General features: G+C 48.7%; 4 protein-coding genes across 4 annotated transcripts in view; all 4 read right to left on the bottom strand.

The window, feature by feature from the left end:
- Positions 1-629: 629 nt before the first annotated feature.
- Positions 630-12,752, bottom strand: LOC136055679 (dehydrogenase/reductase SDR family member 7-like). The gene is made up of 7 exons (XM_065747546.1): positions 12,621-12,752; positions 10,695-10,847; positions 8,535-8,641; positions 7,527-7,766; positions 3,154-3,276; positions 1,551-1,766; positions 630-836 (listed from the first exon to the last, which is right to left on the bottom strand). Exons 1-7 carry the CDS (start codon positions 12,748-12,750, stop codon positions 801-803), a joined length of 1,005 nt encoding a protein of 334 aa, XP_065603618.1. The 5' UTR covers positions 12,751-12,752; the 3' UTR covers positions 630-800.
- Positions 12,753-13,776: 1,024 nt separating this feature from the next.
- LOC136060844 (inositol 1,4,5-trisphosphate receptor-interacting protein-like 1) lies at positions 13,777-15,492 on the bottom strand. The gene has a single exon (XM_065755643.1). It carries the CDS (start codon positions 15,352-15,354, stop codon positions 13,777-13,779), a length of 1,578 nt encoding a protein of 525 aa, XP_065611715.1. The 5' UTR covers positions 15,355-15,492.
- A 1,450-nt stretch (positions 15,493-16,942) lies between these two features.
- On the bottom strand, positions 16,943-18,627 carry LOC136055522 (inositol 1,4,5-trisphosphate receptor-interacting protein-like 1). The gene has a single exon (XM_065747319.1). It carries the CDS (start codon positions 18,476-18,478, stop codon positions 16,943-16,945), a length of 1,536 nt encoding a protein of 511 aa, XP_065603391.1. The 5' UTR covers positions 18,479-18,627.
- Positions 18,628-21,546: 2,919 nt separating this feature from the next.
- Positions 21,547-26,940, bottom strand: part of LOC136055817 (dehydrogenase/reductase SDR family member 7-like) — a 173,176-nt gene continuing 167,782 nt past the window's right edge. The window contains exons 2-5 of the mRNA XM_065747696.1: positions 26,677-26,826; positions 24,755-24,907; positions 22,597-22,703; positions 21,547-21,828 (exon numbers count right to left, since the gene is read on the bottom strand). Of these exons, the coding sequence (XP_065603768.1) occupies positions 21,562-21,828; positions 22,597-22,703; positions 24,755-24,907; positions 26,677-26,806 (657 nt within the window). The 5' untranslated portion in view covers positions 26,807-26,826 and the 3' untranslated portion in view covers positions 21,547-21,561. The remainder of the gene's footprint in view (positions 21,829-22,596; positions 22,704-24,754; positions 24,908-26,676; positions 26,827-26,940) is intronic.

Genomic DNA, 26,940 nt, shown 5'->3' with positions numbered 1-26,940 from the left:
CAGTCCTCAGTTCCCTACCCCTGTTCAGCACCAGGAACACCACTGATGGGATTTGCTCCTGCTGCATAGCGTGCCCCAACGCAGCCCAACACCACTGCTGTCATCTCAGCTGTGAGCAACCTGATGCAAGAGCTCCTCACCACCACCACGCCCCTGCGTGTAGCTACACGCCGTTCTGCTGCAGGGACTCTTTCCCTTGTGGTTCCCATGGTGCCCTCTAGCACGTGCCAGGCTTAGTGCAGAGCTGAGGCCTCCTCTGATGGAGCTGCAGTCGCATCATTACTCCCATCCCCACTGCCCAGCTCTCAGACTTCAAGCACCAACCCGAAACCCGAGCCCAGAGGGCTCTGCAGTGGTCCCTGGAGTCCTGAAGAAAAAGGACTTCCCATCAACATTTAGAAGTAATCTCCTTTTCCCAGAGGAACAATTCTCAGACACTTCCTTTAGCCACAGGCTTCTGCCTGTGTTTTTCTTATGCTAACGGCCCATTAGGAGTGAAAGTGAAGGAATCCTGTGGGTATATAATTTGTAGCCTGCTCACAAACTGCATGTATCATAGCAGCAGCAAAACAAAACAGTGCTTGGCCTCTGTCTCAGTCACTGCAAGTTTAAACATTTTTAAAACCAGGTATGTTTACAAACTGAACTTTATTTAGCCAAGTGCATGTACAGCTCGATAGATTTGTCAAGTTACACGATGACAAAGGTACAGAAGATAAAGTCTTCGTTGGCAGCCATGCAATATGGAAAAGTTTCTCTCAGCCTTAGCACGAGTACAGCAGGATCTCGGACGTTTCTCCTTACTTCTTCTTTCTCGAATAAGAGGCATCAGCATCCTGGAGGAGAATACATCGTGAGCCCTTCCCCTCCTTGTTACTGTATCCGTGTCCCTCTCAGACAGCCCTGACAGCGGGCAGCTGCAGCTTAACGCCTCCTGCCTTCACAGTGCAACGCTGTTGTTCCACTTCCTGATTTTGGAACGCTTCAACACGTTATTGCATACCAAGTTCAACAAGAACACAGCACGAAATATGCCACCCACCAAGGAGTGCTGGCAAGATCAGAGCGCTGTGCTGCACATCTGTCTTCTGGGAATGAAGGAGAGGGGGAGGCCTGACACAGGGCCGCAGCACTTGAGCGGTCTGGGGGAGCTGCTCCGACTGCACGCCTGATCGAAGAACTAGACAGGGCCCACAGGGTCTGTCAACAGCCTTCATTTCAAACTGCATTACAGAACTCACGCTGGTGACGCACTGCTCAGCCCTGCGCTGTGGCCGAGCGTGAACTCGTGGCCTGCGTGACAAAGATGAGAGGCAAGAGCCCTGGCACTACAAGGTGCACTGACTTCACTGCTCTGCGACGTGAGGGCGCTGCAGTAATCCTACACTGCTGGGCACGCGCGGTGGAGCTGAGCCTGGCATCGGCTGCCAGGGGAGTGAAGAGAAGGAAAAGAAACAGATCCAAAAGCGCAATCCCAACATTCCTGCAGCTAAAGAGTCTGTCAGCAGAGTCAAAAAAGCAACAGGTGGGGCAGAGAAGAATAAGCTTACCACCCCGCTTTTGAAGTTCTGTATTCTCCTCTTGCCCATCCTGTTCATCAGCCACCAGGCCCAGGTGGGCGCGTACTGCCAGAGGTAGCACACTGCCAGGTACGGGTGGTCGCTGATCCAGGCCTCCTTCAGGTCGTTGGCTGTGCTCACCAGCGTGAGCCGGGCACAGCGCTCGGTCGGCATCTTGTGGGATTGGTCACCACTGTTCTCCATTGACTGGAGGAGAGAGAGAGGGGGCAGGAATGAAAACTGGACTTCTGGTCGTGGGGGGAGAGAAAGGGCCAGGCTCTGTGCGGCAGACGTGTTGTTCTTCATTTCTGCACTGTGTAAATGAAGAATAACCCACGTCTCCCTGGCTTTCTGCGTGGGAATGCATACCACCTTCCTTTAGCACACACACTTAAATAAAGCACCTTTTTAATTAATGCCTCCATTGATACTTCAAAGAAGGTTAAAAACGCCTCCAAAAGCTATTCTGCTTTGGCACGAAACTGCAGTGAAGGAAACAAATATGGACAAATAGCCCATTCTGCAGCTGAGGGCTTTGAGAAATGCAAACTTCCCTGTTCCCAGCTGCCTACCCTATTATACATTACAAGTTAATCTGTAATCAAATTAGTACAAGGACGTGTCCCCCATTAACTTAAAACTTCCTGCCAGCTCTGCTCTGTGTGCAGTTATCTCAAGAGAAGAGCAATAGGCTTCTTTGGTGGCAGCAACGTCTTGTTTGATGTCCCTTCCACAGGCATCACACAGTGAAAGTGATCTGCAACTCTGTCAGCTCTTACACATCTCACTCCAGCAGTAATGGACTGCTCTATCACCCTGTTTTGTCTCCTGGAGACAAAGCAATTCTGGCTCAGATCAGGTCTTCCTCCTAGATTTCAGCGTGGCAAAGGACCTAAGGAATTTGTTCTGCAAGATCTCCAGACTGCTGGAAAAGTATATCTTTGCTTTCGTGCAAGTATGTGGTTTTGCAAGCCAAAATTCCTTTCAGAACTCAATTTAACAACGGGAGAACTTTCTTCCCCTCCTCTTACTTGTGGGTTATCCTGAGCTTTCCATCAACTGCATTCATGACATTACCAATATATATCACAGCTACAATTTCTGCCAGCTATTTTGTGAGACAGCCTTATTTAAAAACAACTGAGCAATTGGGAGGTTTTGCTTTTTGTCCTTGAACAACCACTAACAGGAAAAGAACACATGCCTCCCATCAGCTGACCCCAGTGGCTTTGCCAGCACTTCCACCAGAGTCCAGCCACATGGAGGACGCTGTGAGAAGGGCAAACAAAAAGCTACCTGTGCTGAAACAACACTGCTCTGCACTGCACAGTGGTGTCCAGGAGTGGAGGCCTTTCCCCCGGCGTGGACTGTGTGCGTTGGAAGACAGAAGGCATAACAAATCTACATACTCATTTGGTATGGACCTGACACCACAGAGCATTACATGACAATACATGGCTGTGCATTATCCAAAGTATTTCTTGCTAAGAAAAGGGAGGCTGGTGTTTGCTCGGGGAAGCAAAGAAATCACAAAAGGATCACTTCTGCCTGTAGCAAGAGTTGGATTTACTGTAGTAGAATTTCGAGTCCTTACCTTGTCAAGTTTCTCCGTAAAGACATTCTGAATAATCTTAGACTGCACAGGTCCTGGGCAAATGTTGATAACACTTATGTCAGGGTAGTCCGTCAGCTCAGTCCGAAGAGAATTAAAAAAACCCTACAAGAAAAGACTGTAATGTGATCTTCCTTCCCCACACTGCTGCATGCAGCAAGGCTTCACTGGCTGCATTTTTAAAATCTATTTCTGTAGGTAATTCCTACTGCTTTGACATCAGCCAGATGTCCTCCTGTGGTGACACCAAATACAACCATGGGGCAATCCTCAACAGCCAGGTAATGAGTTGCATACCTGTGCACACTTACAACCCAGAAGAGTTCATGGGCTCTGATTGCCCCATTGCTGGTGGCTAATTTCAGCTCGCACACTGCATGCAGGCTCTGCAGCTACATTCTGTAAAAACACTAACCACACCTTTAAACTCACAAGCACCTGCAGGCCCCGCACCAGATCATCAAAGCAAGTTATCAAAGATGTGTAGCTTCTGGAGGACTGATACTAACATTAAACACGTGTGTATGTCAAGAAGTCTGCCTCTGGGCGGATCTGGGAGCCTCACAGATCTGCCACACATTCAGATGACTCTGACTAAAACCCTGGGCTGTCCCCTGGAGCACTCCTCCATCCCTGTGCACAGCTTCAGTCACAGCACCAACACTGCTGGCTGGGCTTCTGTAAGACAGAAACTGTTTTCCTTTTTTCTTTGTCTCAAAGTTTGCTGAGTAAGGCCTTTTCTGGTGACAAGACTCTGACTGATAACTGCTGGTTATCTGGATGGGTGTTATGGTGCCTCATTGTCTCTGCTTATGGTTGTAAAGATAAGCAGAAGTAGGTGCAAACAGTCTTTTCCGTGGGGGTACGGCTTGGAGAAGCTGACCACCGCAAAAGACAACGCTCCTGCATGGCAACGAAGGCCACATCCGCTGCTGGCTTATCTGTTGGGCCAGACATGTCACACAAAGAGAAAAGGAAAAAACACCTGAGAAATGAGGGATAAAAGGCCTTCACTGAACTAAGGATTTTGGGGAGAAGAACTTTCAGAAAAGAACTTTGGAGAAGAACTCCCAAAGAAAAAGATCTTTGAGGAGAACTCCCGAAGAGACTTAGGACGGACCCTGGGGCCTGCTGGCTGCCATCTCCCATCCCCCGCGGTGACAAGTTCCTGAGATCAACGGACCTACTACGAGCCTCGCTGGATCCACGGTGGTGATTATATCTCTCTTGCTTTCTGCCAAGTCTCCTTGCTTTTCATCTCATTCCCCATATCCCTAAGCAACTAGGATATGTAATAAACTGGTTGGGCTAACATTTGACCCGCTGTGTCTTAATCTCGCCATCGGGTATACATATACATACAAAGAACCTGGTCTCCCTCTATATTGGAGTGTGACAGCTTCACCGCTGCTCTGCGCTCACGCTGCAGCCCACACCTGAGCTTTCCACATCCCCTCCTTCCCCCAGGAGATCTTGGGGACACTTATCTCAGAAGAACACCTTAATCCTCAGTTTGTACAGCTCCATCACAGAAGCTGTGCTGTCAGCCAAGCTAAGTAGAAAGGAACGTGCCAAAGAACACTGGACCTTACAGGGGAGAAGGTGGCAGTGTGTCAAGCTGGTAAGGACAGCCAGCTCCATCACGAGTGCTTTGTATGCTATTTACTGCAGCAATGACTACAAGCCCAGGCTCTCATACAAAGCCACCCTAAGCAGTAAGCTGTGCAACCATACTCCCTGCCATACGCACTCGTTGGTTCCGCCATCAATACTGAACTGCATGGGCAGCACTTAGAGCTCTTCTCCGTCTTTTCGCTCCATGGGGATTTGGGACACGGGGGGCTCTGGGGATACAAATTCTACCCAAAAATGCACACAATCCAGAAGAGGTCAGCTTTGCACACAACTTCAGACAGCTTCCCACAGAGGGCTCTGGCACAATCCCTCATTGCTGCTTCCCTCCAAGCATTAACAGAAGAAGCCTTCATTGCCTTGAACAAACTGCAAGGTAACAGAAGCTGAGCACTGGTCCCACGAGCCAGAGCTATCCCTGAAGATCCTGTCTCGACACCAGCCAAGCACAGGGGCTGCTGAGGCTTTTTTCAGTGGTGTTTGAGTAATGGGGTCAATGTCAGTGTTATTTATTGCATTAAAGGGCGGTAGACTCTGCAAACATGAAACCCACGAAGCCAGAGAAACCAGCAAGTTGCTGCTTGTACTTGACCACCTCACTACCCCACTCCATTTAAAGGGGTCTGGGGGTCTGTGTGACCCCCCCTCACAGCCAGGGCAGTTTTCACACTGCAGAAGAGGTGCAGCCCACCCAGAGCACAGGGAAACTGGCACATCTGCTCAGGAAGAATTCAGCAGATCCTCCTGAAGGCCTCCAGGAGAGAAACTGCAGAAAAGGCTGATTTCCTCAGTTCTTGAACTCCTCCTGGTTCTAAAGAGTTCCCATTGGCACAAATCAAGGTGTGCTTGTTTGACTATTTAACAGATGTCAGACAGAGACATATATTTAATAACTGGCAGACAAAATACAATCTGCAGTTCAAGATGATACAAGGTTGATCCATGCTGGGAAAATACAACATGAAAAGCATCACTTTACGCTGTGTTATTTTTCCCCAACTACTCTCTAGTTGTTTCCTCTCTGTCATCAGAGATGGGTGTCTGCTAACTGCAGAGGACTGTCATTCTGACAAATCTCCTTTATCTGAGCTGTACTGGCAAAGTCTGGTATTTCAAAAGAGCTTTTATAGCTTTGGAGGGCTCACACCCACATCTACCCATACCTCTAGACTGGGAAGAATCAGATTTCAAAATCCATATTATAAATCACTCGCAATTAGTATTTGCAGGCTTACTGCAAAAGAAACAAGAAAGGTTTGGGGTCTGACCCAGTTATTGTGCAGACACAGGAATACCAAAGACAAACTGTCCAGTTAGCTTGTTTTTAACTGGTCTGGACATTGTAGGAAACTTTCCTTTTAATCTTCTTCCACATTCTTAATCTCCACACAAAATTCAAAGTTCAGAGAATTTTTAAAGCAACATGTGAATTCCCCTGCAACTAACTAGCCGTGCTTATTCCAACAGCACCACAGCCAAAAGATCACTGAAGTGAAAGAACATTTTCAAATAAAGAAGGATAAGTGAATGCAGTCTGTGCTTCTGTACATCATGTTCTAATTTACATCTACCAGACCCAAGGCTGGACTTTAATGGGCAGTTTCACTGCTACCACCAAAATTAAGAGCAGAAGCTCTCTCCCTGTCATTAACTGGAAGCTTTCTATAAGCAGACACTGGTCCCGACTGGTCCCTGTCTTCTAAATCCTCATTCCTACAAGTCCCTAACGGCTTTGCAATATCAGCAGCCTGTTACATGTTTGCTGTTGGTGGTCAAATTGCCAAAAAGATCTTGATCCAATAGGCTAAGCAGAGTTCTGTACTCTGTTTGTGCACTTAAATCCAGCAGGGAGCGAGAACGTGCCAGCTTTCTGTTATTAAAATCATTTCTGAGTACAGCAGAACTTTGGCTTACTGAGATCAAAGCGTACATTAGCAGGAAGTCAAACAGTGGTGAAAGTCAAATACGTCTAAATAAATTTGCTAGATAAACAAACGATTCTGCAATGATAGAGGCAGCCTCTTCACCTTACAGACATTTTTCTCAGCTCTTCTGTGTTTTTCTGCACAGGTGAAATGGCTTTCAGAAATCCTTCCAAGCAAAACTAAAATTCAGTGTTATGCAGAAGACAGGAGGACCTCCTTCCTAAGACACCATGAGCTGCCAGTTCTTCACACCACAGCAAGATTCAAAACTACTGGGAAGATTCTATCAGATCTTTCCAAGATCAGGAATTTCCCTTTCTCTTGTTAGTCTGCTTTACCCATCACTGCCCTCAAGATTTCCTATAGTCTTTTTATAGTTTTCTCTCCCTGACTGAACTCAGTCTTCAAGCAGGACGCTCCCATTCTTGTACCACACTCCAGGACATGTGCGCAAGGACTTTGCTCAGCTCAGCAGCTCTTGCACATGGTAAGCGTGATGGGTCAGGACAGGAGGAGCAACACAGCAATCCCTTCTTCCACATTATCCACATGTGAACATGCAGTTCAGAAGAAGTGTATGGAGTGCTTCTGCGTGGCTGGTTTTCGTTTTTTTTTTTTTTTTTTCTTCAAAACAAAGCAGATTCCCTAACAACTAACTGCCAGTGGCGTTAGCTGAAGAAGGTCTTGAAGTTCACTTCAACGGTATTTTAAGGACTACACAATTAGAAACTAGAGAAGGAGTCCACATGCTGGTCTTCCACGCAACAAGACTTAATAAAGCTCAGAAACGTGACTCACCTGCAGAGCATGCTTGCTGGCACAGTACCCTGAGGCAAGAGGAGCGCCCATGATCCCCATCACACTGCTCACAGTCACAATCTTTCCCCTTCTCCTTTGGATCATGTGATTGAGGACATGTTTTGTCAGAGAGATTGTGCCTAGGTAGTTAAGTTCCATTATGGCACTGAAGACATCCAGGTTTGTATCCACAAACAGAGAGCGTTGGGAACGTCCACCATTGTTGACCAAAACATCAATCTCAGGAAAGACAGGAAAGATAAAGTGATAAATAAATATGGCATGTTTTCTTTAATGCTTATCCTTCCTCAGGAAATTGCTAACTGACTGCTCTCTTCCCTCCTGCCTCCCCAGGACACTGCTCCTTTGAAATGAGGCTGGCTACTTTCAAGCAGGGACAACAAAACAGAAACAGTCTGATGCCAAACATGAGCTCCTAGTATAGGAACAACGGCAGCTGGAAACAGAACAGAAGAAACAAATCTGGTACCAAAGGCTCAGAAGACTAAAGGTGTAGCTTGAAGCTTTGCCCATGGTACAAAATGTTGATCGGATCCGACTGTCACTGTCTGAACTCTGGACTCACAGTCCAAAAGACCACTCATGCCTGATGCCCAGTTTTGTTCCACATAGCTCTGAATGCAAATTACGCACATTATAAAAACTACAAAATAAAAGCCCTGACTTTCATACACAATTTTAAGCCTAGAATATACAGACGAGGCTTGCTCCACTTGCTCGAGAAATCCAGCGACATGAAGCAAGTTAGTTTTGAATTCTTGGTAATGACCACTGATTGATTGTTGTTTGCTGTATCTCTGCAAAGCTGCCAACACCCAGAAGAAAACAACAGAAGGGATGGGAAGTTAGGTATTACTTGTCATGTTCATCAATGAAACTTAAAGAAGATGTGAATGTAAGCATCAGTAAACAAAGTGAAATACAGACATACATGCAGAGATAGGAGAGGAGGAGATGTAGAAATTCAGCCCCAGAAACACTCCTCACCTTGCCAAAATGCTTAAGAACACTGTTGGTGGCAGCTTCATGAGAGTTTCTGTCAGTCAGGTCAAGACGTAGAACAAGGATATCTTTGTCACTCAAGTTGCTGATCTCTAAAAACAAACATTAAGCGAATGGGAATCACTAAGATTGCTAATACAACAACTGCAAGAAGCGCGTATTTAAACACAATCACTTTCAGCAAAAAGACACACCAAGAAACCATTACATTAAGAGGGAAATCAAATGCTTTCTCTGTCTTCATTCTGACCTCCATATAGAATCCATTTTTATCTGTTTCTCTCAAGACTTTTTCTCATCACTATGTTTACGCTTGTAAAAAGCTTGACTTCATTGAACAGGCTTGCATATCACAACATAGGCAATGCAATTCTCCAAATGAATTGCAACTGTCAGAAGCAACACATTTTGAGATTACTATTGGCAGCCTTCACATCTTCTTTGTAGGTAAACTGTTCAACCATGTTTACTCCCTGTAATGGGAACAGTACAGTTGAGGCCAAAGCCAGAACCTGTATAGGTGAGCTCTGAGGCAAAACCTAGAGAAGCTGGTTTATTGCAGGGGGAAGGAGAAGAATCTTTGCTAGTCCCTTCTAACTTGGGATATTCTGTAAGTTTTCTGTTTAACTGAGAGTTCTCAACACATTTATCTCCTAGAATAAAAGTCAGTTGTCACCAAGTTCAAGTCATTATGCTGAGTGTTTTCAGCTCTGCCTCTTCAGAACAACTGACCTTTTCCACACAAAGTACACCTACAGCTGCACTGTGCTACTGTGGGGCCTGGGGGCATCTGGCTCACAGAAACAAAACCTTCAGTGTTAATCTTCCATCTCTTTAAACTAGATATTTTTAAAAATTCCTTTATTTATACTGATTTCATAGCACAATTTTTGTTTCTAAACTGATTCCTAGTCACAATCACATACACCTGCTCCCCTTTAACCGTTGTGCTCTTTAAACACAGAGCTTTTCATTATTGCTTGCATATATAGGTCAGGTTGAACTTCGTCTCTGCAGTGATGCACAGATGAGGTTACTGAAACCCATAGCTTGCTTGTGTTCAAAGGTCACTAGTATTTAGGCAACTGGATGGATATAATATACCCATTTGCCTGCTTTAAAGCCACCGTATTTCAATGTATATCCCCCTCCAAGACCTCTCCTCTCCTCTCTCCTCCACGCATTTTCCCCTCTACTTCTTTCATTATAGACAGCAATAAAACCCTGGTAGGTTAAACTACACCTCTACCTCCCACAAGCAGATTTGCGCAAGCATATCCTATTGAGACAGGCCACAGGGCTGGTCAAAGGGCTGGAGCACCCCTCCCATAGAGAGGGTGAGAGAGTTGGGGATATTTAGCCTGGAGAAGGCATCGGGGAGACCTCACTGCAGCCTTCCAATACCTAAAGGGGCTGCAGGAAAGATGGGGAGCAACTGTTCATCAGGATGTGTAGCAATGGGACAAGGGATAATGGCTTTAAGCTAAAAGAGCACAGATATAGCTTAAACATTAGGACAAAAGTCTTCACAATGGAGGTGGTGAAGGCCACTTAGAAAAACCATTTCAGTTACACAAATTGTTATATACACCATATAGTTCAGATTTGGCACCTTCTGACTTCCACCCCTTTGTGCTGATGAAAGACGGACCTCACGGGCCACGTGTATGCCCAACACTGTCATAGCAGCTGTGAGGTCCCCTCAGATTTGTCCAAGCACCGCATACAGGCTCTTGTTCACCAACAACAGAAATGCATAGCTACTGATAGTGACTATGCTGGAAAACAGCATTCTGTAAGCGAGAATCTGCTCTACCTAACACCGTTATTGTGCTCCCTGCATATGTTGCCGTTTCCATAGAAATAAATAGGGGGAACTACTTGTGAAGTGACCTATGCAGAATGAGACCCCTTCATTTGTTCCCTTCCTTCCCCACTGTATTTATTAGTAACTTAAACATGGAATTAGTAATGAGATTTTGAGGTAACACCGGTTCTTGAAGGCACTCGTACTGCATGCTTCAGTTACGCACAGTTTACGTTCACCACAAAATGTGCTCCTGTGCTTTGTGGGTCACTATTTCTGTAGCACCTCCACCACAGTAAGAGTGGAACTGCCCACACAGAGCAAGAACTTGTACTTACGAAGGCACTTCTTTTTCACTCTTTCCAGCTCATCCTCTCTTCTTGCTGAGATAGCAAGCAGAGCTCCTATCTTTGATAGCTGGTAAGCCAATTCTTCTCCAATTCCACTTGAAGCTCCTGTCACCCAGACAACCTTGCCACGCAGTTCATGCTCTGTCAAAAGAATCAGGACAGAAGTTCACACACACTGCCAATGCTGGAATAAACGTAAGTCACCGCAATCTGACGCCGCTTGTAAGACCTGTGCTCAACTTTATTGGCTGTTACAAAATCTTGACTTCTTTATTTTTTTGGTCACATGTAGTTGTGAAATTGTTCAATGCTGTTCTTCTGCCACTAGAACTTTGTTCCAAGGCCAATCTGAACAAACATGGATTATCTACCTGAGGAGGTATCTGACTGCAACTCTGCTGTGTCGTATTTCCACAGGCCTGATCAAAATGAGGTTCAGAGGAAAAAAGGGGAATTCGAGGAAATGACAGAGAACTGTCACAATATCTCAAATCCAAACAAAAGGCTGAGCAAACCTACCTCCAAATGTTCCTGAGGAATTGCTTAGGGAAGCCAGTTCCCTGAGCATAGAAGACCTATCAGAACAGAGTGTGTTCACCCACTCTGTTTTGCGTCTGGTGCAGGTTAATTCTTGCATTGGTCAGAGCACAGTACATTGAGTTCCCAAGGTGTAAGGTCATGCATCAATCTCCTGTGTGCTCACAGCTCTTGCTCAGGTATGCTTTTTAAACCTCTAGTAGAAGTAGTACCTTACTGTTACTCCTCTTACAGCCTGCTCCCCATTGTTTGGGGTCATCCCCACTCCAAGGCACATCTGCAATTTGTGAAAAAGTTTAGCTTTCCAGGGATATAGCCAGAATCATCAAATACAAATGGATCAAAACCAAGCATTTAATTCTAGAACACACTTCAAGCACTAACATCAGAGCACTTTCAGCATATATTGACTAAAACTTGCATCTGTGTTTCAAGATCAGTCGGTGGAGTGCTGCTGTGAAGAACTCTCCCTTCCATTTACCAGATACATACAGAGTATTCAAATTCTATTCAATTTCTAGCCAACCAAGAAGGATTTCACATTATAGATCAATCAGTACAGCCAAATTCACTTCCTGGGATTTAAAGGCCACTTGATTCTCAAAATAGCCAGAACAGCAATTCTAAGCTCACCGAACCTTAACCACTCACTCAGGCAAAAAAAACAAACCCTTTTTTCACTAAAGCCAATGACTATGACAACTCTCACTTCCTGCTTCAGGATCAATTCCCGCTTCTCTCCGCACTAAACCACCTCAAGTTTCTACTTGCAGAGTCTTCATGATAAAAATCCCATGAAGAGATGAGCATAGAAATCTTCCCATCTGACTGGAAGAGTAGAGAACATCAGACAACCAGAGCTCAAGCAGGGTTTGCGGGATTGGCAGCGGGCATTATTTTCTCTTTTTTTCTTTATTGGCTGTATTACCTGAACTACAGACAGATCAGAAAGGCCAACACAAGCGTTTCAAATCGCGTCCCTTCGTTTTTTAGAGGCTCCCTACCCGAAGGGGTTACGGCCACACGCAGGAGACCGGGCCGCCCCAGGAGCCGCTCCGAGGCAGTACCGCATCCCCTGTCCTTATCGGCCCTCGGCTGTTCGTGTAACAGAGCCGGACGTGTGACCGGAAAAGAAACGAACCATAGTTTGGGGGCGACCCCGTCCGCGCGAGCCTGCTTCAGAGCCGCTTCACTCAGCAGCTCCCTGCGCAGCTGCCCCGCAGGGAGTACGCGTCAAGGGCCAGGCGACTCCGTGCCCGGCTTCCGAGGAAAGCCCGCACCCCCACGCAGCGTCGCACCCCTCCTCCTCACGGAAAGCCGCCCCGGGACCGCCTCCCACAACCCGGCCGGTCTGGGGCGACACGCGGCCGGCTTTACCTGGCTTCTTCCCCCGCCACTCCACCCACAGCAGCGTGAGGTCGCCGTCGGCGCGCAGCCAGCGCAGCAGCTGCAGCAGCAGCAGGGCCAGCACGGCCCCGCCCGCCAGCAGCGCGCAGCCACACAGCATGCCTATGCCTATGTCTATGCCTATGCCTATGGCCGCCGCCCGCTGCGCGCGTTTATGAGGGCCTCTGCCGGGCGGGAGCCGCCCGCAGCCAGCGCCGGCCTCCTCCCCGCCTCCCGCCTCCCCTCCCACTCGCTTTCCTCGTCGGGCTGCGGTGGGCGGCTCCGCGCTGCTTTCTGGACAACAATTTTGTGTAAGCGTGTTCTGCTCAGATCTGCCCTGACCTAAATCCTTCAGCCCCCCCGTTGGATGCTGAAGTGTTGTTGTTGGAGCTGGCACGCAGCTCAGAACCACGCGGCCGTTTGCTCGCACCCTCTCTCGCAGGGGACGGGGGGAGGGGGGGAGAATGAAAACCAAACCGTTGCAACTTGTGGGTTGCGGTGAAGATTTTTTATTAAGTCAGAAAACAAAGAGAGAAATAGCGATAAGGATAAGATTGGAAAACTGTCTCGTGAAGGGTGTGTGGAGAGCGTGTGACCTCCGTTTTAACAGGATTTTGCCAAGCTGCAGGAGAAGGCGAGGGGGACTCCGGTCAATCTGCACGTCGTGGAAGAAATGGCTGCGTTCCGCAGTCCGACTGCGAGCAGAAAGAAGCCGGAGCTTCTGTAGCACTCAGACACGCACAGCTCATTTGATGGATGTTTGCTGAGGAGCGTGCAGATCTTCTCCCTGCAATCAGGGACTGCTCTCCCAGCCAAGCAGCCAGCACCCTATCCCTTCTTTGAGAAAGAGATATGGGCAGAGGGTTTCTTCAGGCAAGCCGCTCATTGCCCATTTTTGTAGAGGACAATGCTCCTGGAGCAAACGGACGCTCTCGGAGAGGCCGCGTGTTCTCTGCCCAGCTGGTTGGAAGGGCCTCTGTTTCAGGCATCCACGCGGCACTGTCATCATTGGCACGGGGTATGGCTGCTACACTGAGGATTTGCTGTGAAGGAAACATTCAGCAGCAATTCCTTCAGCATACTGAGCAGCATCTTATCCATGTCCACCATGCTCAGCTATGGGACAAGTGGAAGTCTGTCATTTCCTTTAGATCAGCAGAGTTCTAAACTGATTTTGCAGCTCCCGCATCTCATACAGCGCCTGCTCGTGTTTGTCTGGATGCTGTGCCAGGTGCTGGAACAGGTTGGGCGGTCGGGACACTCGGAATCCCCATGGCAAGATAATCTCTTTAGGCACCGCCTCATTTCCTATGAAGAAGTGGTCCAGACATTTCTCCTCCAAGCAGCAGCGCAGGTAGCGCAAGATGTCGTTCATCCGCAGCACGAAGTACCTCCGATTCCAGCTTTCCATAGGGATCTTAGTCAGGAGGTGCATGAGCACTGTCTTCAGCTCATAGATGGAAAAGTTGTAGCCCCGCAGGATATAGGAACACACTTTCAGACATTCCAGGTGGAAACTGTCCTCCCCAGCACGGGCGGCTATATGCTTGAAGAACTTTGCCTCTGCCACTGCGCAGGTCTGTGGCCAGGTCGTGCTGGGCATATAAGCAGCCTCTGTCTCCTCGCTGCTCAGAAAGATGTCAGTATTGCCTTGCTGTACGCCAAACTTGATCTCAATCAAGAATTTTCTTTGGAGCATATCTATGAATTGAAGCCTGCAGGAGCGCTTTAACAGCATCACATTCAATCTGCTTACTGCTGACTGAGGCAAGCATTTCCAGCATTTTTGGAACAGTGACATGAACCAGCTGGCAGTCTTCTCCACGTCTAGGTAGGGGCCGGTGCAGAGGGTGTCTAGGAGGCTGGGTTGCTGATCTTTCAGCTCATCCGCAGAGGTGTGGAGGAAACACAGCATTTTCAAATTCTGCTCCCGCCCACACGTGCATTTCAGCTGTACACGGATACAGGAGTTCTTGACTGGCAGCTCCTGTGTGGTATCCACTTCCAGGAGGAAAATGTGCCCACATGGGGGTTTCATGGACACAAGCAAGCAGAAGACAGTTTCCTCCTCAAGGAGACCCCAGCCTTCGTAGGTACTGCCCATCATAAAGGATCGCTCTGGTATTGGAAAGAACGTATCTAACACAACAATATGACCTATATTGATCAGGACATTCACCATGCGCAGGATATCTTCTCCATGTTTCTTAAGGTGCTGGTTTGGCCAAAAAGATTCTGGAAGGAAATGTGATTGATCAAATTCTTCCTCTTGCAAGTTCTCCTCCCCATCTTGTTCCTGCAGATCCTCTATCTCCTCCCCCTCATATTGCCCTTGCTCCTGCAGACCCTCTATCTCCTCCTCCTCATACTGCGCTTGCTCCAGCTCCTTGGCTTGCTCCTCCTCACTGCTGGAGCTCTCCTCATCCCTACTGACTTGAACCCCATGGAACTCTTTCTGCCTCTTCCACATGAACCAAAACAGAAGTCCAAAAACACAAAGAACAGTCACGAACTTCCAGAAAGGCAACACAGCAAAGAGCAGGGCTTGCATGCCCATCCTGCTGTGGTACCGTTCGCTCTGCTCCACCTCCCGCAGCAGCTCTGTCATCTTCTCTTGCAGAAACTCCGCACGCTGCTGCATGCAGCTGAGCGTGTCCTCATGAAACTCCGTGCCAGCATGTGTCAGTGCCTGCGCCAACAAGGCGAAGAAAAATGCCAAAGCCATGATCTGGAAGAAAAGAGAGAGTGGAGGTCAGTGGGGCTGGGTGGGAGTTTGCTCGTGGCTGGGAGGGCTGGGCCAGGAGCCACAGCCCCTGGGGCAGGTAGGAGCGGGGCGAGGGAGCTGGGAGGCAGCAGGGGCTGAGGCCAGCGCTGCCGCTGGCTGCCCAGAGAGCCACTCACAGGGTCCCCTGAGGACTAGGCCATCAGTGCGGGCTCCGAAAAGCCCTCGCGGGCTGGTGCTTGCGCATGGCTCAGCCCAGCCTTCCCCCTGCTGCTGCACTCCCCGATTGCCCAGGCCAAAGTTGAGCAGTGCTTCCTGCTGATGGCCCCAATAGAAGCCCCACATTGTGACGCGTCCTCTGGGATGTCACAGGTGCCCCAGCCCCACCCTTTGGCCCCACCCAGATCAGTTCCTCTCGGCTGTCCTCTGGGGCACCAGCAGCGTCCATGTTCAGTGGCACGTGGCTGCACTGAGCTGCCAGGGAGCGAGCAAACTTTCTGGACAATGTCTGCCGAACCCCCTGGGAACTCTCTGAGAACTGCGGCCACTGCCGTGGAGCCGGAAGCTGATGCTTTATCTCCCGCAAGACGAGGTCACGTGTACCGCTGGTTTTACAGTCTTTGTTGTTGCTTATTACCTTTTTTTCTCCTGGGATGTGGCCCGCGGTGCCCGGTTGGGGCTGGTTGGTAATGGCCCTGTGTTTCGTGCAGCAGAGTCCAAGGCGATAACCGCTGTGCTTGTGGGGCAGAGGCCGCGCATGTGACGGCGGGGGGAAGGTCGCTTCTGGGAGCAGGGCCCTCTTTACCCCAGTGTGACGTGTCCCCGAGGAGAGTAGAGCTTGTAAGCATACATCCTCTGGATATGCAAAGGGATCAAAACACAGAGCTCACAGTTAGCAGAGGCTCAGGGGGATACGCCATCCCCCTGCTCCCCAGGCTGTCCTGTCATGGGGCACAGTAGATCAAACTGCAGCGCTGAGGCCATCCCCACCCACATCTGGCAGCTGGTGTCACATGCCCGGATAGTGCCTTAGACATAGTTGCACACCACATCCTCACCTGTAAATGAGAGAGAGATGGCTTGAAGGCTTGACTATTTGGTGGATGAAGAATTGGCTGGAAGGTCACAGCCAGAGGGCTATGATGAACAGTCCAGTGGAGGCCATTCACAAGTGCTGCTCTGTTGATGTCTGTCACGGAACCAGTGTTCTTCCAAAAACTTTACCAACAACAAAGAGCATCTCTTCTCAGTCGGCTATTTGGTGTTGAATTGGCCAGAAAGTCTCTGGAAGGAAAACTGATTGTTTATCTTCCTGTTCCACCGAATGCTGCTCTGGCTGATGCTAAGGCTGCTGCTCCTCCTGTTGCTCCTCCTCTCTGCTGGAGCTCTCCTCATCACTGTTGTCATGAACCTCCTGGAGCTCTTCCTGCACCTTCCACACGAACAAAAACAGAAGTCCCAAAACACAAAGAACACTCATGATCGTCCAGCATGGCAACACAGCGTAGAGCAGGGCTCGCATGCCCATCCTGCTGTGGTCCTGGTCCTGGTCACTCTGCTCCACCTCGTGCAGCAGCTCTGTCATCTGCTCTCACAGACACATCTCACGCAGTCCTTTCCTGTAGATCAGCAGAGTTGTGAACCGATCTTTCAGCTGCTGCATCTCATACAGCGCCTGCTCATGTTTGTCTGGATCCTCTGCCAGGTGCTGGAACAGGTTGGGCGGTCGGGACACTCGGAATTCTCGTGGCAAGATAATCTCTTCAGGCACCGCCTCATTTCCTATGAAGAAGTGGTCCAGACGTTTCTCCTCCAAGCAGCAGCGCAGGTAGAGAAAGATGTCATCCATCCGCTGCACGAAGTACCTCCGACTCCAGCTTTCCATAGGGATGTCAGTCAGGAGGTGCATGAGCACTGTCTTCAGCTCATAGGTGGAAAAGTTGTAGCCCCGCAGGATATAGGAACACACTTTCAGACATTCCAGGTGGAAACTGTCCTCCTCAGCACGGGCGGCTATATGCTCGAAGAACTTTGCCTCTGCCACTGCGCAGGTCTGTGGCCAGGTCGTGCTAGGTATACTAGAAATCTCTGTCTCCTCGCTGCTCAGAAAGATGTCAGTATTGCCTTGCTGTACGACAAGGACTACATTGATTACATAGAGACTACTGTAGGAATCCCTCACATGAAGCCTGCAGGAGCGCATTGTCATTGTCGTGTACATGCTACATGTTGCTGACTCAGGCAAGCATTTCCAGGCATTTCTGAGCAGCATGAGGAACCAGTGGGCAGTCTTCTTCACATCTAGGTATGAGCCAGTGCAGAGATTGTGTAGGGTGCTGGGGTACTGATCTCCCAGTCTGTCCTCAGGGGTGTGGAGGAAGCACAGTGTTTCCAGTTCCTCGTCCAGCCTGCAAGTGCATTTCAGCTCTACACGGATACGGGAGTTCCTCACTGGCAGCTCCCCTGCGGTGTCCAGTTCTGGATGGAAAACGTGCCCAGGGGGGGCCGTTAAGGGCACAAACAGGTACAAGACACGTTCCTCCTCAATGACCTGCCAGCCTTCATAGGAAATGCCCACCCTGATGGGGAACTCTGGCATTGGATAGAAAGTACCTGCTGTGAGATACTTGGCGTACATGATGAGGTCATGCAACAGTAAGAGCATCTCTTCACAGTTGGCTATTGGGTGTTGCATTGGCCAGAAATTCTCTGGTAGGAGAAATGATTGTTTGTCCTCTTTCACCAGCTGCCGCTCTGGCTGCTGCTTCTCTTGTTGCTCACCGTGTTGCTCTTTCACCTCCTCCTCACTGCTGGAGCTCTCCTCATCCCTATTGACTTGAACCCCATGGAACTCTTTTTGCCTCTTCCACATGAACAAAAACAGAAGTCCAAAAACACAAAGAACAGTCACGATCTTCCAGAAAGGCAACACAGCAAAGAGCAGGGCTTGCATGCCCATCCAGCTGTGGTACCGTTCGCTCTGCTCCACCTCCCGCAGCAGCTCTGTCATCTTCTCTCGCAGAAACTCCGCACGCTGCTGCATGTGCTTGAGCGTGTCCTCATGAAACTCTGTGCCAGCATGTGGCAGTGCCTGCGCCAACAAGGCGAAGAAAAATGCCAAAGCCATGATCTGGAAGAAAAGAGAGAGTGGAGGTCAGTGGGGCTGGGTGGGAGTTTGCTCGTGGCTGGGAGGGCTGGGCCAGGAGCCACAGCCCCTGGGGCAGGTAGGAGCGGGGCGAGGGAGCTGGGAGGCAGCAGGGGCTGAGGCCAGCGCTGCCGCTGGCTGCCCAGAGAGCCACTCACAGGGTCCCCTGAGGACTAGGCCATCAGTGCGGGCTCCGAAAAGCCCTCGCGGGCTGGTGCTTGCGCATGGCTCAGCCCAGCCTTCCCCCTGCTGCTGCACTCCCCGATTGCCCAGGCCAAAGTTGAGCAGTGCTTCCTGCTGATGGCCCCAATAGAAGCCCCGCATTGTGACGCGTCCTCTGGGATGTCACAGGTGCCCCAGCCCCACCCTTTGGCCCCACCCAGATCAGTTCCTCTCGGCTGTCCTCCGGGGCACCAGCAGCGTCCATGTTCAGTGGCACGTGGCTGCACTGAGCTGCCAGGGAGCGAGCAAACTTTCTGGACAATGTCTGCCGAACCCCCTGGGAACTCTCTGAGAACTGCGGCCACTGCCGTGGAGCCGGAAGCTGATGCTTTATCTCCCGCAAGACGAGGTCACGTGTACCGCTGGTTTTACAGTCTTTGTTGTTGCTTATTACCTTTTAATAAATAATATATTCATAAAAGCCAAGTTTTGTTCCTGATCTACACTTTCTGTGCGGCCCAAGACAACTCCTCTTCACTCCATGTGGCCCAGGCAAGCCTGGAGGCTGGACTGTCGCGGCATACGTAGAAATGCCAGTGGCCACCAGGATACGGGTGCACAGCTGCAGCTATTTTACATACAAACCGTCATGTCAAGCATCACGTGCCTGAAGGGCTCTGCGGCCTCCTTGTGCTGACTGTAACGTCGGCCTCTGCCTCCTGGCTGCTCAGGAAGATGCTCCCTAACCTTTGCGGTACCCAAACTGCCTCCACGCGGACAGCTCTGAAGGCATCCAGCACCTGGATGGAGCTCGTCCTCAGAGCACTGCAGGAAGCACAGCATGTCTCCCACTGGCATCTCGACAGGTGAGAGAAGGGGATTCCATTTGCACAGCTGCAGCAACCTCAGGAGGAAGCCGACGGGGAGCTGGCACCGCGGCCGCGGGGCCTACAGCTGCCCCTGGGGCACCGTTGCCATGTCTGTGAATCTGTGATTCTCCTAATCCCTGATTCTCTGGCTCTGATGGACCACAACGGCTGTCGGCTGGACAGCAGTGTAACTGATGAATGCCAATGGCTGTCGGCTGGACAGCAGTGTAGCTGACAGCAGCCAACGGCTGTTGGTTGTTGGGACTGTTGGAAATATCGAAATAATTTTGTCAGGACGTACCCTCTGATAAAGCAGAGTTTACTCCCTATTGCAATGGCGGGTGCCCCATAAACAAGGAGCACACAGAGACAAGAGTGTTACATCTTTTATCCCCTATTGCCCAACGCTTATCTCTTCCTCCCCTGGTTACTCATTGGCTGAGTACTGCAGGTTCACGCTCTTTGGCCACGCTTCTCTGATCATACAAATACCAAATAAACATAAATCCCTTAGTAATCTAAACAGCAACAAATGGTTGTTGTCTGAACACCGACAAATAGCATCTGGTCATTGCTTTCGAATCAGATACCAGGTCATGGCTGTCAAGTACCTGTTTTACACTTTAAACATAAACATTCCTCTCTGGCCTCTTACATTAACACTCGGTCAGTGTTTTGTATATTTGTCTGTCCTTGCACAGAGATAAGCTTTGGAAAGAGGATGCAGGGGAGTAGGGCATCTTGAACCCTGCCTGTGACATCCTAACCTTCCCACAGGGCGCAACAGTTATTCTTTGTATAAAGGCCTGGGCTCCTTGAAAGCTTGTTAATTATATTTTACTGTTGCTGGCCTAAGCAAAGAATACTTAGCACAACCTTGTAATGCGTCTTTCTACTAACTTAGAAGACTACACTCTCATCGTGTGGAACATCTACATTCTATTGTGGCTCTGTGAGTAAGAGCCTATGTGTAACTATGTGTCTAGAATCTTTTCCTAAACTGTATATGGTATTCCTACTTTCCACACAGACTATTTCCAGGGCTAAGTTACAGAATATTGAAATATTAAATTCCACTTCTTTGGATTAATTACACTTCTCAATATTCACTGCAGAAACAATTCAGTTCCCACAGGACAGCGATGTAACTCTCAGAAGCCAATGGCTGCTCCCCCAGGGATCCCAAGGGCCCTGTAGGCCCCAGCCAGCGGCCTAGGGGCGGCTGAGAGTGCTGTGTGCCCCGATGCAGGAAGGCCCAGAGGCCAGGCCGGAGGTGCAGTGCTCCCTTGCAGGGCCGGCAGGAGCTGGTGCAGCTCGGGATCAGCCACAGGGCCTGTCACAGGGCTGGGTTGCATCCACAGGCATTTTCCTCCTTTGAGGATTCTGGCTCTCATGGCATCGTGTTTGACTGGCGCAGGCACACCGCAGTGAGCTGTAACTCCACGGCACTGCCTGGATCAGGGCACATAGTTTTGAAGCTTTCTGTCTCCATTTTAGGATTGCGCACTTGAACATCCCAGGAATATTCCAGATAGAGAAAAACCCTTGTACCTTGCCTGGAGTAAAGAACGGACTAGTTCATAGTTTCACTGGGAAGGTTCTTGAAGTGCAAAAACAATGGCCATAATGAGTACAAACACCCAGTTAAATCCATCGTGGGTGAAACACGAGTGCATGCTCCATACAAGTAGGCAAAACCATAAATGAGCTTAGGCCAGCCCCCAGACAGGCAAAACGGAGTTAAGAAAAAAAGCCTGCTAAGCAAAAATAAAGCCCCGTTCTGAATGGAAAGACCATGCCGGCAGCTATCAAGCTACTGCGAGGCTTACAAATGCTTAAGAACATGTACCACACTCCAGGACATGTGCGCAAGGACTTTGCTCAGCTCAGCAGCTTTTGCACATGGTAAGCGTGATGGGTCAGGACAGGAGGAGCAACACAGCAATCCTGAAGTTCACTTCAAGGGTATTTTAAGGACTACACAATTAGAAACTAGAGAAGGAGTCCACATGCTGGTCTTCCACGCAACAAGACTTAATAAAGCTCAGAAACGTGACTCACCTGCAGAGCATGCTTGCTGGCACAGTACCCTGAGGCAAGAGGAGCGCCCATGATCCCCATCACACTGCTCACAGTCACAATCTTTCCCCTTCTCCTTTGGATCATGTGATTGAGGACATGTTTTGTCAGAGAGATTGTGCCTAGGTAGTTAAGTTCCATTATGGCACTGAAGACATCCAGGTTTGTATCCACAAACAGAGAGCGTTGGGAACGTCCACCATTGTTGACCAAAACATCAATCTCAGGAAAGACAGGAAAGATAAAGTGATAAATAAATATGGCATGTTTTCTTTAATGCTTATCCTTCCTCAGGAAATTGCTAACTGACTGCTCTCTTCCCTCCTGCCTCCCCAGGACACTGCTCCTTTGAAATGAGGCTGGCTACTTTCAAGCAGGGACAACAAAACAGAAACAGTCTGATGCCAAACATGAGCTCCTAGTATAGGAACAACGGCAGCTGGAAACAGAACAGAAGAAACAAATCTGGTACCAAAGGCTCAGAAGACTAAAGGTGTAGCTTGAAGCTTTGCCCATGGTACAAAATGTTGATCGGATCCGACTGTCACTGTCTGAACTCTGGACTCACAGTCCAAAAGACCACTCATGCCTGATGCCCAGTTTTGTTCCACATAGCTCTGAATGCAAATTACGCACATTATAAAAACTACAAAATAAAAGCCCTGACTTTCATACACAATTTTAAGCCTAGAATATACAGACGAGGCTTGCTCCACTTGCTCGAGAAATCCAGCGACATGAAGCAAGTTAGTTTTGAATTCTTGGTAATGACCACTGATTGATTGTTGTTTGCTGTATCTCTGCAAAGCTGCCAACACCCAGAAGAAAACAACAGAAGGGATGGGAAGTTAGGTATTACTTGTCATGTTCATCAATGAAACTTAAAGAAGATGTGAATGTAAGCATCAGTAAACAAAGTGAAATACAGACATACATGCAGAGATAGGAGAGGAGGAGATGTAGAAATTCAGCCCCAGAAACACTCCTCACCTTGCCAAAATGCTTAAGAACACTGTTGGTGGCAGCTTCATGAGAGTTTCTGTCAGTCAGGTCAAGACGTAGAACAAGGATATCTTTGTCACTCAAGTTGCTGATCTCTAAAAACAAACATTAAGCGAATGGGAATCACTAAGATTGCTAATACAACAACTGCAAGAAGCGCGTATTTAAACACAATCACTTTCAGCAAAAAGACACCAAGAAACCATTACATTAAGAGGGAAATCAAATGCTTTCTCTGTCTTCATTCTGACCTCCATATAGAATCCATTTTTATCTGTTTCTCTCAAGACTTTTTCTCATCACTATGTTTACGCTTGTAAAAAGCTTGACTTCATTGAACAGGCTTGCATATCACAACATAGGCAATGCAATTCTCCAAATGAATTGCAACTGTCAGAAGCAACACATTTTGAGATTACTATTGGCAGCCTTCACATCTTCTTTGTAGGTAAACTGTTCAACCATGTTTACTCCCTGTAATGGGAACAGTACAGTTGAGGCCAAAGCCAGAACCTGTATAGGTGAGCTCTGAGGCAAAACCTAGAGAAGCTGGTTTATTGCAGGGGGAAGGAGAAGAATCTTTGCTAGTCCCTTCTAACTTGGGATATTCTGTAAGTTTTCTGTTTAACTGAGAGTTCTCAACACATTTATCTCCTAGAATAAAAGTCAGTTGTCACCAAGTTCAAGTCATTATGCTGAGTGTTTTCAGCTCTGCCTCTTCAGAACAACTGACCTTTTCCACACAAAGTACACCTACAGCTGCACTGTGCTACTGTGGGGCCTGGGGGCATCTGGCTCACAGAAACAAAACCTTCAGTGTTAATCTTCCATCTCTTTAAACTAGATATTTTTAAAAATTCCTTTATTTATACTGATTTCATAGCACAATTTTTGTTTCTAAACTGATTCCTAGTCACAATCACATACACCTGCTCCCCTTTAACCGTTGTGCTCTTTAAACACAGAGCTTTTCATTATTGCTTGCATATATAGGTCAGGTTGAACTTCGTCTCTGCAGTGATGCACAGATGAGGTTACTGAAACCCATAGCTTGCTTGTGTTCAAAGGTCACTAGTATTTAGGCAACTGGATGGATATAATATACCCATTTGCCTGCTTTAAAGCCACCGTATTTCAATGTATATCCCCCTCCAAGACCTCTCCTCTCCTCTCTCCTCCACGCATTTTCCCCTCTACTTCTTTCATTATAGACAGCAATAAAACCCTGGTAGGTTAAACTACACCTCTACCTCCCACAAGCAGATTTGCGCAAGCATATCCTATTGAGACAGGCCACAGGGCTGGTCAAAGGGCTGGAGCACCCCTCCCATAGAGAGGGTGAGAGAGTTGGGGATATTTAGCCTGGAGAAGGCATCGGGGAGACCTCACTGCAGCCTTCCAATACCTAAAGGGGCTGCAGGAAAGATGGGGAGCAACTGTTCATCAGGATGTGTAGCAATGGGACAAGGGATAATGGCTTTAAGCTAAAAGAGCACAGATATAGCTTAAACATTAGGACAAAAGTCTTCACAATGGAGGTGGTGAAGGCCACTTAGAAAAACCATTTCAGTTACACAAATTGTTATATACACCATATAGTTCAGATTTGGCACCTTCTGACTTCCACCCCTTTGTGCTGATGAAAGACGGACCTCACGGGCCACGTGTATGCCCAACACTGTCATAGCAGCTGTGAGGTCCCCTCAGATTTGTCCAAGCACCGCATACAGGCTCTTGTTCACCAACAACAGAAATGCATAGCTACTGATAGTGACTATGCTGGAAAACAGCATTCTGTAAGCGAGAATCTGCTCTACCTAACACCGTTATTGTGCTCCCTGCATATGTTGCCGTTTCCATAGAAATAAATAGGGGGAACTACTTGTGAAGTGACCTATGCAGAATGAGACCCCTTCATTTGTTCCCTTCCTTCCCCACTGTATTTATTAGTAACTTAAACATGGAATTAGTAATGAGATTTTGAGGTAACACCGGTTCTTGAAGGCACTCGTACTGCATGCTTCAGTTACGCACAGTTTACGTTCACCACAAAATGTGCTCCTGTGCTTTGTGGGTCACTATTTCTGTAGCACCTCCACCACAGTAAGAGTGGAACTGCCCACACAGAGCAAGAACTTGTACTTACGAAGGCACTTCTTTTTCACTCTTTCCAGCTCATCCTCTCTTCTTGCTGAGATAGCAAGCAGAGCTCCTATCTTTGGTAGCTGGTAAGCCAATTCTTCTCCAATTCCACTTGAAGCTCCTGTCACCCAGACAACCTTGCCACGCAGTTCATGCTCTGTCAAAAGAATCAGGACAGAAGTTCACACACACTGCCAATGCTGGAATAAACGTAAGTCACCGCAATCTGACGCCGCTTGTAAGACCTGTGCTCAACTTTATTGGCTGTTACAAAATCTTGACTTCTTTATTTTTTTGGTCACATGTAGTTGTGAAATTGTTCAATGCTGTTCTTCTGCCACTAGAACTTTGTTCCAAGGCCAATCTGAACAAACATGGATTATCTACCTGAGGAGGTATCTGACTGCAACTCTGCTGTGTCGTATTTCCACAGGCCTGATCAAAATGAGGTTCAGAGGAAAAAAGGGGAATTCGAGGAAATGACAGAGAACTGTCACAATATCTCAAATCCAAACAAAAGGCTGAGCAAACCTACCTCCAAATGTTCCTGAGGAATTGCTTAGGGAAGCCAGTTCCCTGAGCATAGAAGACCTATCAGAACAGAGTGTGTTCACCCACTCTGTTTTGCGTCTGGTGCAGGTTAATTCTTGCATTGGTCAGAGCACAGTACATTGAGTTCCCAAGGTGTAAGGTCATGCATCAATCTCCTGTGTGCTCACAGCTCTTGCTCAGGTATGCTTTTTAAACCTCTAGTAGAAGTAGTACCTTACTGTTACTCCTCTTACAGCCTGCTCCCCATTGTTTGGGGTCATCCCCACTCCAAGGCACATCTGCAATTTGTGAAAAAGTTTAGCTTTCCAGGGATATAGCCAGAATCATCAAATACAAATGGATCAAAACCAAGCATTTAATTCTAGAACACACTTCAAGCACTAACATCAGAGCACTTTCAGCATATATTGACTAAAACTTGCATCTGTGTTTCAAGATCAGTCGGTGGAGTGCTGCTGTGAAGAACTCTCCCATTTACCAGATACATACAGAGTATTCAAATTCTATTCAATTTCTAGCCAACCAAGAAGGATTTCACATTATAGATCAATCAGTACAGCCAAATTCACTTCCTGGGATTTAAAGGCCACTTGATTCTCAAAATAGCCAGAACAGCAATTCTAAGCTCACCGAACCTTAACCACTCACTCAGGCAAAAAAAACAAACCCTTTTTTCACTAAAGCCAATGACTATGACAACTCTCACTTCCTGCTTCAGGATCAATTCCCGCTTCTCTCCGCACTAAACCACCTCAAGTTTCTACTTGCAGAGTCTTCATGATAAAAATCCCATGAAGAGATGAGCATAGAAATCTTCCCATCTGACTGGAAGAGTAGAGAACATCAGACAACCAGAGCTCAAGCAGGGTTTGCGGGATTGGCAGCGGGCATTATTTTCTCTTTTTTTCTTTATTGGCTGTATTACCTGAACTACAGACAGATCAGAAAGGCCAACACAAGCGTTTCAAATCGCGTCCCTTCGTTTTTTAGAGGCTCCCTACCCGAAGGGGTTACGGCCACACGCAGGAGACCGGGCCGCCCCAGGAGCCGCTCCGAGGCAGTACCGCATCCCCTGTCCTTATCGGCCCTCGGCTGTTCGTGTAACAGAGCCGGACGTGTGACCGGAAAAGAAACGAACCATAGTTTGGGGGCGACCCCGTCCGCGCGAGCCTGCTTCAGAGCCGCTTCACTCAGCAGCTCCCTGCGCAGCTGCCCCGCAGGGAGTACGCGTCAAGGGCCAGGCGACTCCGTGCCCGGCTTCCGAGGAAAGCCCGCACCCCCACGCAGCGTCGCACCCCTCCTCCTCACGGAAAGCCGCCCCGGGACCGCCTCCCACAACCCGGCCGGTCTGGGGCGACACGCGGCCGGCTTTACCTGGCTTCTTCCCCCGCCACTCCACCCACAGCAGCGTGAGGTCGCCGTCGGCGCGCAGCCAGCGCAGCAGCTGCAGCAGCAGCAGGGCCAGCACGGCCCCGCCCGCCAGCAGCGCGCAGCCACACAGCATGCCTATGCCTATGCCTATGCCTATGCCTATGCCTATGCCTATGGCCGCCGCCCGCTGCGCGCGTTTACGAGGGCCTCTGCCGGGCGGGAGCCGCCCGCAGCCAGCGCCGGCCTCCTCCCCGCCTCCCTCCTCCC

Source organism: Cyrtonyx montezumae, unplaced genomic scaffold (assembly GCF_038088225.1).
Source record: "Cyrtonyx montezumae isolate F1298 unplaced genomic scaffold, pur_monq_1.0 scaffold_10, whole genome shotgun sequence".
Lineage (NCBI taxonomy): Eukaryota > Metazoa > Chordata > Aves > Galliformes > Odontophoridae > Cyrtonyx > Cyrtonyx montezumae.
The sequence above is the reverse complement of the archived record's forward strand: the minus strand, read 5'-3'. Positions and strand labels throughout refer to the sequence as shown.

What these genes read in the sequence shown, in the direction of transcription:
- LOC136055679 (XM_065747546.1), bottom strand. Translation starts at nt 12,750, where the DNA reads ATGCTGTGTGGCTGCGCGCTGCTGGCGGGCGGGGCCGTGCTGGCCCTG. An exon ending in TTCTTAAGCATTTTGGCAAG is followed by an intron (nt 7,767 to 8,534) that starts GTGAGGAGTGTT and finishes GTCTTTCCTGAG; the next exon opens with ATTGATGTTTTGGTCAACAA. An exon ending in AGAACTTCAAAAGCGGGGTG is followed by an intron (nt 837 to 1,550) that starts GTAAGCTTATTC and finishes ATTCTCCTCCAG; the next exon opens with GATGCTGATGCCTCTTATTC.
- LOC136060844 (XM_065755643.1), bottom strand. Translation starts at nt 15,354, where the DNA reads ATGGCTTTGGCATTTTTCTTCGCCTTGTTGGCGCAGGCACTGACACAT.
- LOC136055522 (XM_065747319.1), bottom strand. Translation starts at nt 18,478, where the DNA reads ATGGCTTTGGCATTTTTCTTCGCCTTGTTGGCGCAGGCACTGCCACAT.